The 16,612-nt window shown below is 43.6% G+C and overlaps 2 protein-coding genes and 1 long non-coding RNA gene across 8 annotated transcripts in view; 2 read left to right on the top strand and 1 right to left on the bottom strand.

Moving 5' to 3' along the window:
• Sos2 (SOS Ras/Rho guanine nucleotide exchange factor 2) overlaps positions 1 to 5,743 on the top strand; it is an 86,725-nt gene extending 80,982 nt beyond the window's left edge. For all 4 annotated transcript variants that reach the window (XM_021650932.2, XM_021650931.2, XM_021650930.2 and 1 more), the window contains exons 22-23: positions 2,941 to 3,050; positions 3,838 to 5,743. In XM_021650932.2, the coding sequence (XP_021506607.1) occupies positions 2,941 to 3,050; positions 3,838 to 4,347 (620 nt within the window). In that variant the 3' untranslated portion in view covers positions 4,348 to 5,743. The remainder of the gene's footprint in view (positions 1 to 2,940; positions 3,051 to 3,837) is intronic.
• A 744-nt stretch (positions 5,744 to 6,487) lies between these two features.
• Vcpkmt (valosin containing protein lysine methyltransferase) lies at positions 6,488 to 12,879 on the top strand. 3 transcript variants are annotated; one of them, XM_021650944.2, is made up of 6 exons: positions 6,489 to 6,809; positions 6,900 to 7,010; positions 7,180 to 7,249; positions 8,406 to 8,525; positions 9,485 to 9,658; positions 11,596 to 12,879. In XM_021650944.2, the coding sequence occupies exons 1-6, from the start codon at positions 6,544 to 6,546 to the stop codon at positions 11,608 to 11,610; spliced, it is 756 nt and encodes a 251-aa protein (XP_021506619.2). In that variant the 5' UTR covers positions 6,489 to 6,543; the 3' UTR covers positions 11,611 to 12,879. The 3 variants fall into 3 exon arrangements, with proteins under 3 accessions (XP_021506621.1, XP_021506619.2, XP_021506620.2); XM_021650945.2 differs by having other exon boundaries at positions 6,495 to 6,809; positions 9,485 to 9,589; XM_021650946.2 differs by lacking the exon at positions 9,485 to 9,658 and having other exon boundaries at positions 6,488 to 6,809.
• A 1,275-nt stretch (positions 12,880 to 14,154) lies between these two features.
• LOC132655426 (uncharacterized) lies at positions 14,155 to 15,758 on the bottom strand. Its single transcript, XR_009593239.1, has 3 exons — positions 15,590 to 15,758; positions 14,984 to 15,042; positions 14,155 to 14,685 (listed from the first exon to the last, which is right to left on the bottom strand). It is a non-coding gene; the product is annotated as an uncharacterized LOC132655426 (long non-coding RNA).
• Between the last annotated feature and the right edge of the window lie 854 nt (positions 15,759 to 16,612).

Below are 16,612 nucleotides of genomic sequence, written 5' to 3'. Positions count from 1 at the left end.
TCCTTCCCTCTCTACCCTCTTCCCTGCCTCCTTTCTGTCTCTCTCTTGGAGTTGGGTAGGGAGAAATAAATGAATGTTAAAGTCGACTTGTTGTAGAAACATTCATGTTACATATCCATTTTTCCATGTGCTCTGGGGTCAAGCTTAGGTTCTCATGCTTGAGTAACAAGTGCTTTATCTGCTGAGCTGCCTCCCAAGCCCATAAATGTTGGTAACTTTTGGTATTTATTTGTGCCAGCATAGTGAGTCCTGTGGAAGAAGAATACCTGTAGTCTCTTACGTGTTTTGTTGCATATATTTTTTAACCCTTATCAAAATTATATATGTGAAGAATGTCGAAGGCAGACAGAGCTTCCAAATACCTGAGCAGCAGTTCCCTGCCTCTTGTCTTCCCCTTGTTCTTGTTCTCTGATGCCATGTTCACATTCCTAAACGATGTTTCGATATTGTGCTCTTTTCTGGACCATTACTTGGACAGGGTTGATAGCTTCTGGATGTGAGAGCGGCACGTGCTCTCTTGTTTGTGTCATGTTTGGATCACTGCTCAGTCAAGTGTAGTCTGCCTGCTTACACTGCCTTTGTGGTACACCTGTCCCCTGCAGCTGACAGTTGGCTTGTTCTGCTCTGTGCTGTTCTTAAACAGCTCCTGATCACATCCTCCCCTGTCCTTTCATAGCAGTTTTCCATGAAGTCAGGCCTCGTAGGAAACTTACCCCGATCTTTAAGTGGTTTTCTCATTAACCTGAAAATGGGTTCTCTGGTGTCCTTCTTGGCACCTCTGAGCTCTGTACTAGTTGAGGCTTCATCTCCAGAGGTTTCTTGACTTTCTTGGAGTTTATTTAGGTTTCTTTCTGTTCTGTGGTGGAAATGTTCTTACTGTGTATTGGTTACATACTCAGAACACCAGTCCTGTCTGCCGGATGGTGTCCAGTGCCTGTCATACCTGAGCCCATCTCTTTCTCTAGGTGACTGTCATTTCACAGTGAACTGTGATACTGCCCTTTCCTTCCTTTTGACTCAGTGAGTTTCTAGAAAGTATTCTTTGTAATTTTGGGCAATGATTCTTTTCTTAACCATGTGCTATACTCTGCTTTGAGATTCATTTTTCTTGTACCTTGTTCCTCCAATTGTCTTGTTTTTTTTTTGTTTTGTTTTTCTGACATTATCTCTTTTTTTACTTTGTTCTGTTTCCTAGATTTTGTTACATTATTCCCCATTTCTTCAGCATATTTCCTTATGTCCTTACTTTGAATGCCTAGGAATTCTTTTTGGTTCCCTCTTACGTACCTTAGTTTTTAAAAGATGTTTATTTGTATATATGTATGTGTGTGTGCCTGCGTGAGTTTATGTTTCCCATGTGCAGGTAACTGTGGTGGTCAAAAGAGAATGTTGGGTCCCTGCGACTGGAGCTATAGGTAGCTGTGAGCTACCATGTGGATGCTCAGAACCAAATCTGGGTCCTTGGCAAGAGCATTAAGTTCGCTTAACCACTGAGCCATCTCTCTAACACTTCTCCCCAACAATCTTTCTCTCTTTCTCTCCCCCCACCCCCAGCTTTTAAATACCATCCAGTTCTGGTTTTCTGAGTGTACTGTCTTCTGTCTCTTGGTATATTGGCTATAGTGTTTTTTTCAAATCTCTGCTCGAGGAGTACTCGAGTTTTAAAGCTGTACCTTCTCCTGTCTCCTTGGTCCCCATTAGGTCATGTAGTACAGGAGAGCTAAAGGGGTGGAGGGCAATTCAAATGCAGTGAGGGCTGCTGGAACTGTGACAAGCTGACTTTCCTGAGAGAGAGAGACTGACTCCAAGTCAAGGGCACAGTGAAACTGCAGCCTGTGGCAGCCAAGACAAAGTTTCCTTTTTGAAAGAATCAGAAAACCCTGACTTTTGGGCCAGGATTGTCTGTCTTTGTTAGAGGACTTGCCTTCATTTGTAAAGGCTCCACAAAACAGAGAAAAACCAACAGAAGCCCATAGCTTTCTAAGTCAGAGAGAAGTAGCAAGTGTTTCTATTGTGTCTTACTCATTTTTAACTGTCCTAATGATTTAGCACTGCTATATTGTTATTTATTTATTATTTATAGCTGTGATAACTTAAATTTTCTAAATAATCCATCAGATGTGAACTTCAGCTTACTGTGGTTGGTTGAAATATAGTGGCGTCCATCAGTAGTATTTATATTGCAAACTTTACTTTTGGGTTGCTTACTTATGCAGTAACTTACTCTGTATTAGAAATTAGAGTTTCTGTTCACAATGGCCATCCTCTGGAAGCTGATATACCACCACACAACTGCATACGAGTACACACACACACACACACACACACACACATACACACACATTTTCAGTTTTGTTTTGTTTTACTTTTTAAAAGGCTTTTAGGAGAGGGTGTCTGTTTTGTTTTTAAGGTGCTGATTAGCCAGGCATTGTGACACATGCCTGTAATCCTAGCACTCGGGGAAGCAGAAGCAGGTGGATCTCTGTGAGTTCAAGGCTAGCCTGGTCTAAAAAGCCAGTCCAGGACAGCCAAGGCTATACAGAGAAACTTTTTTTCTTTTAATATACTTTTTATTTTTAAACAGAGGCACTAAGTTACACAGGATGCCCTTGAACTTTACGATCCTGCTACCTGTGATTACAGCCTGCCCTACCAGGTCCAGATCAGAATTTCATTATTAATCTTAATAATGTGCCTCCCTTTAACTACAACTGCCATGTGCCAATTGCTGTGGTAGATGCTAGGGGCTTTAGACACCTGCACATGGTGTCCCCTAAAGCTTAAAATTCACTGTAGAAGACAGATGAACAAACGAATAGTTAGCTATTAGTGAGAAAGAACACATTTGACAAATACAGCGGCAGAAGGAACCACAAGTTATAATGGAGTTTTTCCCTGTAACTGCACTGAGAATGGTAAGCCAGTTTTTTCTCTCCCCAGAGACTTTTTTCAGCTCATGTGGAAGTTTACACAAACTGAGTGAAGAGCCACTAATTCCTCCTCCGCTTCCTCCTCGGAAAAAATTTGATCATGATGCTTCTAATTCCAAGGTAGACATCTAGACCTGGGTTTGCCTCAACTTACGCCAAGTTGTGAATCTTCAAAATAGTACTCTTATTTAGCCACAGTCTATGAATCTTCAGAATTTAGATTGTTGTATTTGAAGAATACTTAAGTAGTTTTAAAAACTTAAAAAGAAATGGAAAAATTATCAGATAATCAGAAGTACATTGTCTTTCTTATGTAGATTGGGGCAGGAGGTAGAATTCCAACATGAAAGAACCTGAAAACTTTAGACCAGTGCTTCTCAAATGTAAGGTTAAAAGTCGGTTGTTGAGCCCAGGTTGTAGGGCTGTCAGCTGGGCCTAGGAGTTGGCTGTGCTAAGCCATCCTCTACTGATGCTGCTGTTGCTGCTCCCTGGGTCACAATTTGAGATCTGCTATACGGGCCATGGGAAAAAATAGAAGAAGTTGTTCAGTGAGTAGTAGCTAAGTAGTAAATGCTATTGCTACCATGTCCTTTCATGACTATACAACTATATTATTTTCACTGACCTGTTGCCACAAATAAACTTTATAAATTCCTGAAATGTTAGAAACAAAGCAAGATGATACGTAGCTTTATGTTTAAGGTTTTAGTACAAACCTCTTATATATCCACATGTTAAACTGAGCCCAAATTAAACTGGAAGTAACTAAGTCAGGAACCTGAAAATTAAACCATATTAACTTAATTTGAGCCTCTAGGTTTAACTTGACACAGAATTTTTTCAGTCTTTTAAAATTATCTTGTACATCTTCAAAGAGACTATACATGTCCCTTTCTATTCTGTTTAGGGAACTATGAAATCTGATGATGATCCTCCTGCTATTCCTCCAAGACAGCCCCCTCCTCCAAAGGTAAAGCCAAGAGCTCCTGTGTCCGTGGGTGCATTTGATGGGCCTGTGCACAGCCCACCTCCACCTCCTCCGAGAGACCCTCTTCCTGATACCCCACCACCAGTTCCTCTTCGGCCTCCGGAACACTTTATAAACTGTCCCTTCAATCTTCAGCCACCTCCACTGGGACATCCTCACAGAGACCCAGACTGGCTTAGAGACGTTAATACGTGTCCTAATTCACCAAGCACTCCTCCCAGCACACCCTCTCCACGAGTACCACGCAGATGCCATTTGCTCAGCTCCAGTCACAACAATCTCACTCATCCTGCAGCTCCTCCTGTTCCACCAAGGCAGAATTCAAGCCCTCACCTGCCAAAACTGCCACCAAAGACTTACAAACGGGAGCTTTCACACCCACCATTGTACAGACTGCCTTTGCTTGAAAATGCAGAAACTTCTCAATGACCTTGGCCACGTGTAGTCATTGACACTGGAATAGTGTTTGTAAAGGTTTTTAATTTATTCAAAAAAGGCATAGTATTTTAGTACTTTTTACAAATAATGCTCTTACAAAAATGCTACTGATCAAATAAGCTTTTGAGAATCAGAAAAATTGTCAGGCATGGTGGTGCACACCTCAAATGCCAGCATTCTGGAAGCAAAGGCAGGTGGGTTTCTGGGTTTGAGACAAGCCTGGTCTACAGAGAAAATTCCAGGACAGCCAGGATAGTACACTGAGAAACCCTGTCTCAAAATTTAAAAACAAAAAGAAACAAACAGAACAAAAGAAAAGAATTTGAAAAATTAAACTGCAAAAGCCCTTCACTATAACCCTCAGGTGACCAGTAGCATTGCCTTGCCCCAGCTCCTCAGTGCTGCCCAAAGGCCAGTATAATGAGTTTCTATTTGCACTGCAGACTCTGCTAACATATGGCTTAAAATGATACTGACTGTACTGCGAGGGGATAGCATTCTTGAGGAATTTCTCAAATTTGAGTAATAGATACCTTTTTAAGGCAATTTATGGAGATATAGAGGGTGTGTTGTGGTGTTACTAGTTTTTAAACCCTCTTTGATCATCTTCTAGCTTTTAACTCACATGTTTTTACATCTAGGAGAACTATGAATAACACCCACTGTTCTTAAACTCTTTGAGGCCATGTCTTAAATGCCAGTATTTGCTGCTGAAGACAAAAATGGACAATAGGATGGAAATAATAGAATGCACTGTGTTTATTATTTTGTTAAAATTATAAACAATTCTACATAACCTGATTATAGAAGCAAGGGCATGTTTCTCATTAAGATGTGCCTTTTGTTTTGCAGTGTATGATGTCTTGAGCTAATGATTTGCCTATGTTTGGGAAAACAAAGTTAATATGCCATGTATATACAGGTTATTTATATTGTATATATTTAAAGATAATGCTAATAACCTATATAAATTTAAGTGGCTTGAGGCCTATAATACAATCTGCTATTTTACTAATTTGTAAGTCCAGAACAGAAGTTTCTTATGGCATAGGAACCAACTGCCAACTGCCTTGTCTTCAAAACCCATTAACTTTCTTTAATCTCATGTTAACTGAAATTTTTTAAAAGTTTTTCCAGATTGGTAATATTTAAACAGAAAATACTTAAAGCTTTATTAAATTTTTTAATCAGACGGAGGATAAAGCTTTTGCCATTTGGACACTCTTGTTCAAAGTGATCAAAGTATGTTATGCTAATAGCGCAGCAGCAGCAGTTGTAAAGTAGCCAAAAGCCACGTTGTTCATCTACTGGTCTGTGGCCTTTTACTGTGCTTTGTATCAGAGTTCTTAACAAGATTAATAAATCACCTCAGTCTTAATTTTTAAAAGCTTTGCAATATTGTTTTTCATCACCAAGAACTAGGAGAAGCTGGGTACACTGGGGCATACCTGTAATCCCAGCACTTGGGAGGCCGAGACCGAAGGATCTGGAGTTAGGGCTAGACTCAACTATATAATGAGTCTGAACCTACTTGGGATAGGAGACCATCCTGAAAAAAACAACAGTAAGCAACAAAGCTGAAAAAAGAAAATCTAGAAGAATGAATCCATCATCTATCTGCCTGTCTATATCACCTACTTACCGATTTATTACATTTGTGTGTGTGTGTGTGTGTGTGTGGTGTACATAGCATGGATCCATGTGAAAGGCAAACCTACTACGGGAGTCCTGGGAACTTGATCTTGTTGGCCATTTTTTGGCTCTAGGAGATGTAAATGTTGAAGGATTAACTTTAATTTACCACTAAAAGCAAGTCGCGAGTTCCCAGCCACCACTTTCATGCACTCATATGAAAAAAAAGTTGCACACTAGGAAACTCCTTTATATAACCGTTTTTGATAGGACCTGGAATGCTGCCTAGCTCTATAGCCAAAAGCTTTGTGTGAGCCATTCCCAGCTAGGTTTAAAACAAAACAAAACAAAACACTGTCGTTTGCTTTGTGCCTTAAAGTGCTAATGGAAGTAGCAGCCGGCCGGGCCACTCCGAGGTAGGGTCAGCTGGCCCCTGCTACCTTCTTTGGAGACTTTTGAGACTCACGCATGCGCGGTGGACAGCCGCTGGGAAGCCCGGGGCTTGCGCGGCGTGACGTCACCATACGGCGCAGCCTGCCGCGGCCGGGGGCAGCGATGGCGGCCGCCGCGGAGCCGGCCGCGGAGGACCCGCTGTGGAGCTTCGTGCGGGTGCTGGAGAAGCGGGACGGGACGGTGCTCCGACTGCAGCAGTACGGCTCCGGGGGCGTGGGTTGCGTCGTGTGGGACGCCGCCATCGTCCTCTCCAAATACCTGGAGACGCCGGGCTTCTCTGGTGATGGCGCCCACGCGCTGAGCCGCCGCTCGGTGCTGGAGCTGGGCTCCGGCACGGGCGCCGTGGGGCTCATGGCTGCGACCCTCGGGTAAGCGCTGGCGGGCAGGCGGTGGTCGCCCGGCGGCCCGTCACCGGCGTGCGGCCGTGCGCCTGTACCTCACTAGAGGTTGTTTTTTAGGGCAGATGTTGTAGTCACTGATCTCGAGGAGCTGCAGGACTTGCTGAAAATGAATATTAATATGAACAAGCATCTTGTGACTGGTTCTGTTCAAGCCAAGGTACTGAAATGGTTTGTATGGCCTTTCAGCTTGTTTTCAGATAACCGCCTCTGCGGGCTTTAAATTGCATTTTGCCCAACGCATGCTTAATAGGAGGGAAACTTCCTGCTTCTCGTGTCCAAAATGAATCCTTTAAACCGTTAAAGCGTCAGTTAAAGACTTATGCTTGACATTTTTAAGGGGGGAAGAAATAGAAGACTTGACGTCACCAGACTACATCCTGATGGCTGACTGCATATACTACGAGGAGGTGAGTGCCGGGAGATGAACTGCACCTCACGCGTCCCGAGGCCCACGGTTGGCCGCGCTGTAACCTCTCTGGATGTGGGTTATCTGCATGGATGATGAGGCAGTAAAAAGATGACAAAAGTCACCAGCGTCAATACCCATCAGGTTAGGATAAGCGTACGGGCCTGTGAATAGTGGTTGAGAAAACTTAAAACATTTAAAAGGATTTTTCCCACTTGGATATATTATGAAAACTAAGATACCTTTTTGCTTGGTTGGGTTTTTTTCTTACCTTTCCCAAACACTGACTGTTAACCGTGACGTTGAAATTAACTAAGATGCAAGTCAGGAGTGGTGGCTCACACCTTCAATCCCAGCTCTCTCTCTCTCTCCCTCTCCCTCTCTCTCTCTCTCCCTTTTCCCTCCCTGTTCTTCTCTCCCCTCTCCTTTCTCCTGTTTTTTTCCAAGACAGGGTTTCTCTGTGTATGTAGCCTTGACTGCCCTGGGCTTTCTTTGTAGACCAGGCTGGTCTGGAACTCAGAGATCCACCTGCCTTTGCTTCCCAGAGTGCTAGGATTACAGGCGTGTGCCAGTGCGCCGAATGATTTTTCATTACATACTGTTTTTATACAGTGTTGGGCATTATTTATTTTTAAATCGATGCCTTGAACTAACTGATGTTCAAATTAGGGTCAGGAGGCTGAAGAGGTTAAGAGTCGTTAAGAGCTCGTACTGTTCTTCCCGAAGACCTGAGTTCAGTGCTCAGCACCCACATCAAGCAGCTCACAGCCCCTCTGTAACTTCAGGGGGATCTAGTTCCTCTGGCCTCTGCAGGCGTTGTGCACATGGTCATACACAGACACACATACACACAGTTAAAGTAATAAAAATAAATCTTAAACCATTAGAGTCAGGCTTACTTTTGTAGAATAAATTGTTTAAATACCACATTAACTTAGATGAGAAGAAATTAGACTTAAGATTTGAGTCTAGCTTGGCATGGTGACATGGGGTAATCCCGGCACCTGTGAGTCTGAAATTGAAGGATCACTGCAAGTTCAGTGTCATCTGAGTCTGCATAGCTAGGCCCTTGCTCAAAACAAACAAAAAAGACACGAGTCAATAACAGGAAATTCTAGAAGTAATAAGCTGAAAGTTGTACTTTTTTTTTTTTATAGTCCTTGGAACCATTGCTGAAAACATTAAAAGATCTCAGTGGATCTGAAACTTGTATTATATGTTGTTACGAACAGCGTACAATGGGGAAAAATCCAGAAATTGAGAAAAAATATTTCGAGGTGAGTATTATGTTAGGTCCGTCTTTGTAGCAGTTTCCCTCCAGGGGAGCTGTATGTGGTTGGTCCATGTCTCAGGCAATTTCATTTGGGGAAAACATTTGATAAGAACCCAAGGAGAAAGCCCTCCGCAGCAGCCATCCTCACAGAGCCCTTTCCAGTCTTGGAGGGTTTTTCTGGTCTCACTAGTCCGTACTGTTCTACAGAGCAGTGTCGAAGACTGCTGGTCCTAACCTTGTCTTTTCTGAGACAGTTTTCAACACCGTTAAACAGTGTTCAAGACTGGCTTGCAGAGCTTATCAGCAGTGTGTTTTAACAAATACATGATAGAAATGTGGAGGCGACCAGTTTTACCTCTGTGTTTTTCTGTATGCTTTTATTGCTCGTTTTACATAGGTAACGCTGTTCAGAGTTTTGTTGTTTGTTTTCAAAGTTGAAAAAGAAGTGCCTATCTTCCCTGTCTTTTATCTGTTCTTCATTCTCCCCCAAGAAGTGACCTACACCCTGTTACGGGCACGAATTCAACCTCTTAAAAGCTGGCTCATTTTGAAGCTCTAACTGTGTAGTGTTGAAACTTTGTCTGCTGAAAGGACTTCTTTGGCTTAATGACAAAAGCACGCATGTGGCTCCCTGAGATAACAAATGCCTGTATATATTCTGTGTTTTTCGTGACTATGAGAAAATGTTACTGGAATTTTGAAGTTATGTATAATCAAAGTTAAGTTCAGTAACTTGTATTTATTTAAAACATGTAAAGTACACATACATCAGGTTCTCAGCTCATGCATTTTCATCCAGATAACTGCTCCAGCATAAAGATACAGAACATTTCCTGGCTTGAGAAGGTTTCCACGTTGCCCTTACCAGTCAGTCATTCTCCAGAAGCGACCATCATCCTGACTTCATTACCATAAATTTGTCCAAATTACTGAATTTAACATATATGTCCTTTAAATTTATAGCTCCTTCAGCTAGACTTTGACTTTGAGGAAATTCCTTTGGACAAACATGATGAAGAATACCGAAGCGAAGACATTCATATTATATACATCAGAAAGAAAAAATCAGTACGTGCATTCACAGTTGTCCATACTCTGAGATTTCATCAGCTGATTCGTGCCTGTGAGCTAAGCATGGTCAGTGGCAGTGCTGGCTGGCTGCGGCACTGGCACTCGGCATTTCCATCACTTACCTGACTCTCCTTACGTTCTTGGTCACAACCCCAGAACTCAAGAAGTGGAAGGCTGTGCAGCTGGAGGCCAGGCTGGGCTACATGGTGGGACACTGTCTCAAAAATGCCAAGACTGGCTTTGTTTCTGCCATCCGGGGAAGGAACCCGTGGCCTTGCACATGATAGGCAAGCCGGGTGCCATTGATCTAAACCCCCTCTAAAGTCCCCCCTGTAGGCCCCTCTAAAGTCCTTTTCTTTCATAAATTAAATGGCTGTGTAACTTGAGTATGTCCACCAGCAGTCACTTTCAGACAGTGAAACACAGAAGAGTTTAACTTGGCTCACGTGAGTCCTGGATGTGGGTGGCCTCATCTGTTGAGCCTATGAGCAAGCTGTAGGGGATGGCAGGAGCGTGCCACAAAGGAGACTCACTCGCTCACCTCCTGGCCAAGGACGAACAAGAGAGAAAGGGAGGAGCATGCACAGAGGACAAGAAGACCTGACAGTATGCCTCCCCCTCAGTGCTCCCAGCACTTCCCAGCAAGCCTTGTGCTGGGGACCAGACCTTGAACATATGCCTCTAAGGGGCATCTTCCCAGACTATGGCACTGAACATTAATTCAGACAGGTAGCCGATTTGCTCTTTGTAGTTTCCGCTTCTCTCTAACTTTTTAAAAGGCTAGTTGTAATTTTTTTTCCTTTAAAAGGAAAATGGGCAGATTGACCTGTAAAAGAAGGGTAGCCTCAGTTAAATAGAACGTGTGTTCGCTATTTTGGGTCTTTTTCCTGCCCTAACATTTTATGTGGATTGCCCCCGTTGTACCTGCAGACCAAGCCTGTGGAATGGGAGAGCATAAATATTCTTATGTTTCTGAATATAAAGGGTTTTCTTTTCACAAAGACCTGTTTCCTTATTAAATTGATGTAATTCTCATTCCATAAAATTTACCGTTTTTTGCTTTAAATGCTTTAAAAAAGGATTTACCTCGGGGGTTTTAGCATATTCAATTGAATAAAGCACCACTTTGTAATTCTGAAGTGTTTTCATCATACAGAAGAGAAATGCCTCTGGCCTTCACTCCATATTGCTTGTTCTACGTGCTCTATCCAAGTGTGCTCTCCTTGTGTTTACGCTTGTGTCTAGCTCCTTTCATTCAGCAGTGTTGGGGTTCTTCCATGTAGCATGCTTCACCTTACACTCCTTTCTGTGTCTGGTTCAAATCCTGTGCATGGTTCTGCTCATGCCATCCACCCAGTCATTCAGCAGCTGGTAGCGTTCCTCTCACGTGTCTCTCATCCAAAGTAACAGTGCTGCTGTGACCATCTCTGTGTGTGCGTTTATCTTGGGTCTATCTGAACCTAGAGGCCGCATAGGTATGGTGAAGAGTCAGCAAACTTCTGGAGCTGCTGTACTGTCTCTACATTCTCACACTGTGTGCAAGAGCTCTGTCCCTGCCGTATGCTCACGGAGGCTTGTCACTGTCTGTTGTTTTGACTGTAGCTGTTGTAGTAGATGAGGTACAGGATTTCATAGCAGGTTTTTTTTTTCCTTAGTAATTCATGGTACTCAGTATCTTCTTGTGTTATTAGAGAAATATTTGCCCATTTTTAAATTGTGCTAAGACTACCTATTTATACCAGATGTATGATTTACAAATAATTTTTCCTGTTCTGTCAGTGTCTTGAGTTTCTTGATAATGTAGTTTTTGCAACCCAAAGGTTTTTAATTTTGATAATATTCACACATCTGCTTTAGATGTCAGCTAAGAACTATCTGTAAACATTCTATGTGATCATTTGAATTGTGTTTAGACACTCCTGGATGCATTGCATAATATAGAATATTCAGGAAATACTTGGTGTTGCGAAATTCATGTTTAAACGTCTCCTTTTTCCCTATAGAAACTGCCATCATGAAACCCTCCTTTCTCTTTCATCTTACGCACGTCCCTAACATCCTGGGTACAGCTGTGACTGGAGCATGTGCATTCAGCATGGGAAGATTGCATTTCCAGATTTCCCCAGCACGTCCTTCGAGATCTGCACATGGATGATGGCTACCATGGACTGCCCACAATGTGAAGTACCTGCCTGCCCGTGGGCTTGACGTAGAACTTAGCTTTACTCAGCTCAGCGTCAAGTTCTGCTTTACAAGAACATTGACAATCACTCAAGTAAAATAAACTTTGAGGGTAGCCTCAAGTCTGAAGCAGCATGGTTGACTCAGTACATTTTCAAGAAACTAGAGATAATTTGATCCAATTTCTATTGATGTCTAACTTACTATGCAGTAATATTTCGAGGGCTGGTTCTGGTGGTGTACACCTTTAATCCCAGCACTGGGGAGGCAGAGGCAGGTGGATCTCTCGAGGTCCAGATCAGCCTGGCCTACAGAGCAAGTTCCAGGCATAATAAGAACCTGTCTCAAAACAAAACAACAACAACAACAAAAACAACATGAATGAAAGAAACAAAACTAGAGATCAGTTGACCCGATCCAATTCCTAATGATAGTTATCTGTTTCTATATAATAATGTTTAAGTTGAAAGCAGTAAATTTTCAAAGGCAGCCTGTCTTTCTTTTACATAGTTGTGCAGTAGGTTTTTTGTTTTGTTTGGTTTTTTCTTGTGATATCTTTAATACTTACATGTTATTTTAAGAGAAGCTGAAAATATTATCTTGTTTCTTTACTGGCCAGAGTGTTTATTATCCATCACAGGTAGGTGAGTGAATTAGATAGTTAAGTATACTGTAGTGAGTCTCTAAGAAGATGAATGAGGAAACCAAGAGAACAAAAAGCTGTCTCAGAAGGAAGGCGTGAGAAAAGAAAGCCAGTTGCGGGCTTCTGTGTTCACATGGCTGGCACAGTTTTTCTTGTGTATGCAAGAAAATCTGATTTTAAAATACCAATATTAAGACATATATCATGATTATATGAAACTGTTTTTTGGTTTGTTTTTTTTTTTTTTTTTTTGAGTAACTGAAAATTCTGTGCACATTTTTCAAATGTTTTTGTATGGTGTTGTCTCCAGTTTTTGTTCCAGTAATCATCTGCTCACATAGACTTATCTGTCGATGTCTTAACACTGGTTCCAAAAAGTAGTAACCAGATGGAATTCTGGAATTTACAGTCGTTGGTGCTAGATGGCATGCTTTATGTGTTGAAATAAACACCGTTCTTGAAACCTTGTGACTGAATGCTTCCAAAATGGCTTTGAAGAGATGAACATTTTTAGCAAATGACTGCCTCCCAGAAAGAGCAATTAGAGACTTAAAGAGAAGAATCGGTTCAGGAGGTTCTTTCTTTGGGAGCTTTCTTCCGTCTTTAAGGCTTGCTGTTACATCTTCAGAACACTGTCCGAATGTGGCACTCGAAGCAGTCTGCCCCAGGCAGTCAGTAGGAGCAGAATGTGCGATGCTTTGGAGGCGATAGGTCGCGCTTTCCAGCTTGCTGTGTGATGTGAATGAATTTCGACTTTTGACCCCTCACAGAGTCTTCCACCTTCTCCTACCCTGCTCCCCTTGTCTTCTTCCACAGTGGAGCTCTGCTTTCCACGTGTGGTCCAGCTGGCTTAACCCACACAGTCAGCTTAGTACCCACTTCCTTCCTCCCTGCAAGCGGGACCCACTCCTTACCTGTCCTTCCACATCACTCGCTGACTCTGGGGACCTGACCCAAAGGAGCGACAGACTAGAGTTAAGTAGTTTGTAGTAGAGTGAAATGGGATCTCAAAACTCATCACTGTTTAACGAGGGCAACAGAGCTGTACTGCAAACGGAGGGGTGCCCTTCAGAGAGCACTCTGGTTGCCAGCTGCATTTCTCACAAGCCTGGGAGAACCCCTATTTTGGAAGAGCTCAGTATTTGGCGCATTGAGGCCTGCTTGTTGATGAACAAGGCCCTATGCTTAGGCTTGTGTTGACCGGGGAGAGTGACTTGGCTGTTTAGACCAGAGCTTGGGGCAGAACTGGACTACATCCAGAGCGAGCTCGCTCAGTGCGCACCAGGAATCCAAACACCTGGAAGGTTCAAGGCCATTCTGGGCCACATGGTAACACGATGGATCTCAAGGATAAATGGCAGGTGCAACAGCTGGGTGAGGTGATGCTGCTAGGTGGTCAGCAGCCAGCGGATCAGCTGTCCAACTTCAGGTGATTGCTAGTGTCTGGAGGAACTGCAAGAGAGACGAGTTAGGGTCCTCTGGAACAAGTGGGTTTGCTGCTGTGCACAGTGGGGCCTGTAATCCACTTAGCAGAACTCGGGGAGGGGAAGTCCGCTGGGAGTGGTTTGGCCCTGCACTGTGCTAAGTTTGGTGTTTGTTTGTTTGTTTTGAGATAGTTTCTCTGTGTAGCCCCGGATGTCCCAGAACTCGCTCTGTAGGCAGTGTTTCTTTTTTAAAAATTGATTTTCATTTTCTTTTTAAATTTATTTTATTTTACATCTCAAGGGTGTCCCCTCCCTCCTCCCAGTCTTTTCCTCTCCTCCTCCCCATCTCTTTCCCCTTCCCCTCTCCCTCTTCCCCCAGAAAAGGAGAGCCCCTTCCCTCTGTATCAACCCTCCCCAGTACATCAAGTCCCATCAGGACTGAGCATCTCTTCATCTCCCGAGGCCAGGCCAGGCAGCCCTGCCAGGGGGGAGTGATCCAAAAGCAGGCAACAGAGTCCATGTTAGAAACACACACCTCCGCTGCTCACCAGACAAGCCATAAGAAGACCAAGCCGCCCACTGGCTACATGTGTGCAGGGGCCTAGGTCCAGACCGTGCATGCTCCTTAGCTGATGTCTCAGTCTCTAAAGCCCCCTGGGTCTGGGTTAGTTGTCTCTGTCGGTCTTCTTGTGAGGTTCCTGTCCCCTCCAGGTCCTTCCATCTTTCTCCCAACACTTCCACAGGACCCCCGGAGTTCTGCCCCATGCTTGGCTGCAAGTCCCAGCATCTGTCTCAATCCGCTGCTGGCTGGAGCCTCCCAGACCACAGTCAAGTTAGGATCCTGTCTGCAAGCATAGCAGAGTGTCATTAATAGTCTTGGGGCCTGGCTCTCTGCCGTGAAATGGGATAGGCAGTGTTTCTTAAGCCGCACTGTGAGGCCACCGGAAACACTTGAAGCAAGCAGAAGCCAACAGCTATGCTAGGCTGGAGCATCTTTCGAGCCCAATTAAACCAGAGGCGTGGTGCTGTTGAGGAACTCCGGATAGCTTTCGTGTTTATCCCAAAAGGAGACCCGTCACCATAAAGAAACCTGTGTCTACTTCCCGAGGCGGGAGAGCAGAGAGAAGGGAGGAGAACACTTACGAATAAAATGGTCTGTGATTAGAGCGGCCTGTCCTGCACACAGAGCTGAATCTGAAAACCTGTGGAACAACTTTAGAAACTGAAATCACTGTCAGAAAAGTCTGAGGAGGGAGGGGGCATGGGGAAGAGGCATTCTCCAGTTCAAAGAGGCAGAGTTCAGATTTCATCACCAAAGACTTGAGTCTCCTCTGTGTTCTGCATAGAACTTTAAAGGCCTTTGTGGCTACATAACTTCGTGCCTTCTCTGCCTTGGTTTGTAACTGTGTCTGTGGGTCATATTTGGTGAAATTGGGTTGGTTTTCATTACCTAAAGAAGTAATAATCCAAAATGGTGGTGGATCTTTTTATACTTCTTTTTCATTCTTTCCTCAAGCTTTCCAGTTAAATTCGGTCATTAAGACTTTGAATAGTCCCACAGCAATGGAGGAGGGTTCCAGAGTGGGACCTAGAGCTAGGACTGTGGTTCTCGATGCCCCCTGTAGGGGGCATCATCTGTCTTTGTCTTTAAACACCTTCTAGCAAGGCGTCTGTACAAGTGGGATTTTTGACTGCAGTTACCCTCAGGGTTTAAAATTTAACTAAATTTGATTTTCAAAACAAGCCTACCCATCAGGAAGGTCCTTGCTGAAGAAAACACCACAGAAGCCGAGCGAGATAGCTTTCCCAGGAAGTTGTAGCTGCTGTAGCTTTCTGTTTCGTTCTTTTCAAGCCCTGCCACTCAATGAGGCCGCACACACTGTGATTGACAAATGGGCTTTTCTGCCGTTCATCCCATCTGTACACGGAAGAGAGTCTGCAAAGAGTCTGAAACGGTTTGATTAGTGCAGTTCTGAAAACGAAGTTCACCTTGAACTTTTATTTTTATATCTGGCATGCTTACAAGTACTTAAAACTTCTAATTAGCTTTAACTAGTTCTCTAAATCGGCCTTCCTTCTTCGTTGGAGTAGCAGATTTCATGTCAAAAGACAGAAGCTTGCCTGTCCGTGGCTCTTCCACAATCCTGCAATCTGAGGGTGGACAGAGCTTCACTGAAGGCTAGTAGGAAAGCCGAATTTTTGTTTTTCACAATTCTGAACGGCAAAGCAGTGAAGGCCAGAGCTGTCTGCAGGTGAAGTTGTTAAAACCTTAAGATCCACAGGGCACAGACTGCAGAAGGCCCAGACACACTTCCGTGGCAAGGCACTTTCACTTGCAATAAAATGTGCAGTTTGTGTAGCGAGCTAGAGCAAACCCTTTATCTGACAGCGTTTCTTCCACTTGCATTCAGAATAAAGTGTGTCAGAACATAAACCCAAGGACCTCATGATCCAGATTTGATTCCAAGGTCTGTCTGTGATTTACTGCCTATGTGATCTCGTTCCCTAAACTCTGATCGTCCTGTGAGTAGAGGATCATCGTGTTACGGGCCTCAGAGGTTCCCATGGGAATTAAAGTCGTTGGCTCTATGCAGTACACCTGGGTACTTGGCAAATAGTAAGTGCTCAGTAAACATCATAACATAGAAGTGGAATTACAGGTGGAGACTTGGGAAGCCTGCATAATGCAGGTTGATTTTATCTGTTGCACTGCGAAACCCAGGCATCTCTCTGAGAGTATAGCATGCACGTCAGCACCCCTCCCCTATCATA

Source organism: Meriones unguiculatus, chromosome 7 (genome assembly GCF_030254825.1).
Source record: "Meriones unguiculatus strain TT.TT164.6M chromosome 7, Bangor_MerUng_6.1, whole genome shotgun sequence".
In the NCBI taxonomy this organism is placed as follows: domain Eukaryota; kingdom Metazoa; phylum Chordata; class Mammalia; order Rodentia; family Muridae; genus Meriones; species Meriones unguiculatus.
This window is presented reverse-complemented; position numbering and strand designations above follow the sequence as displayed.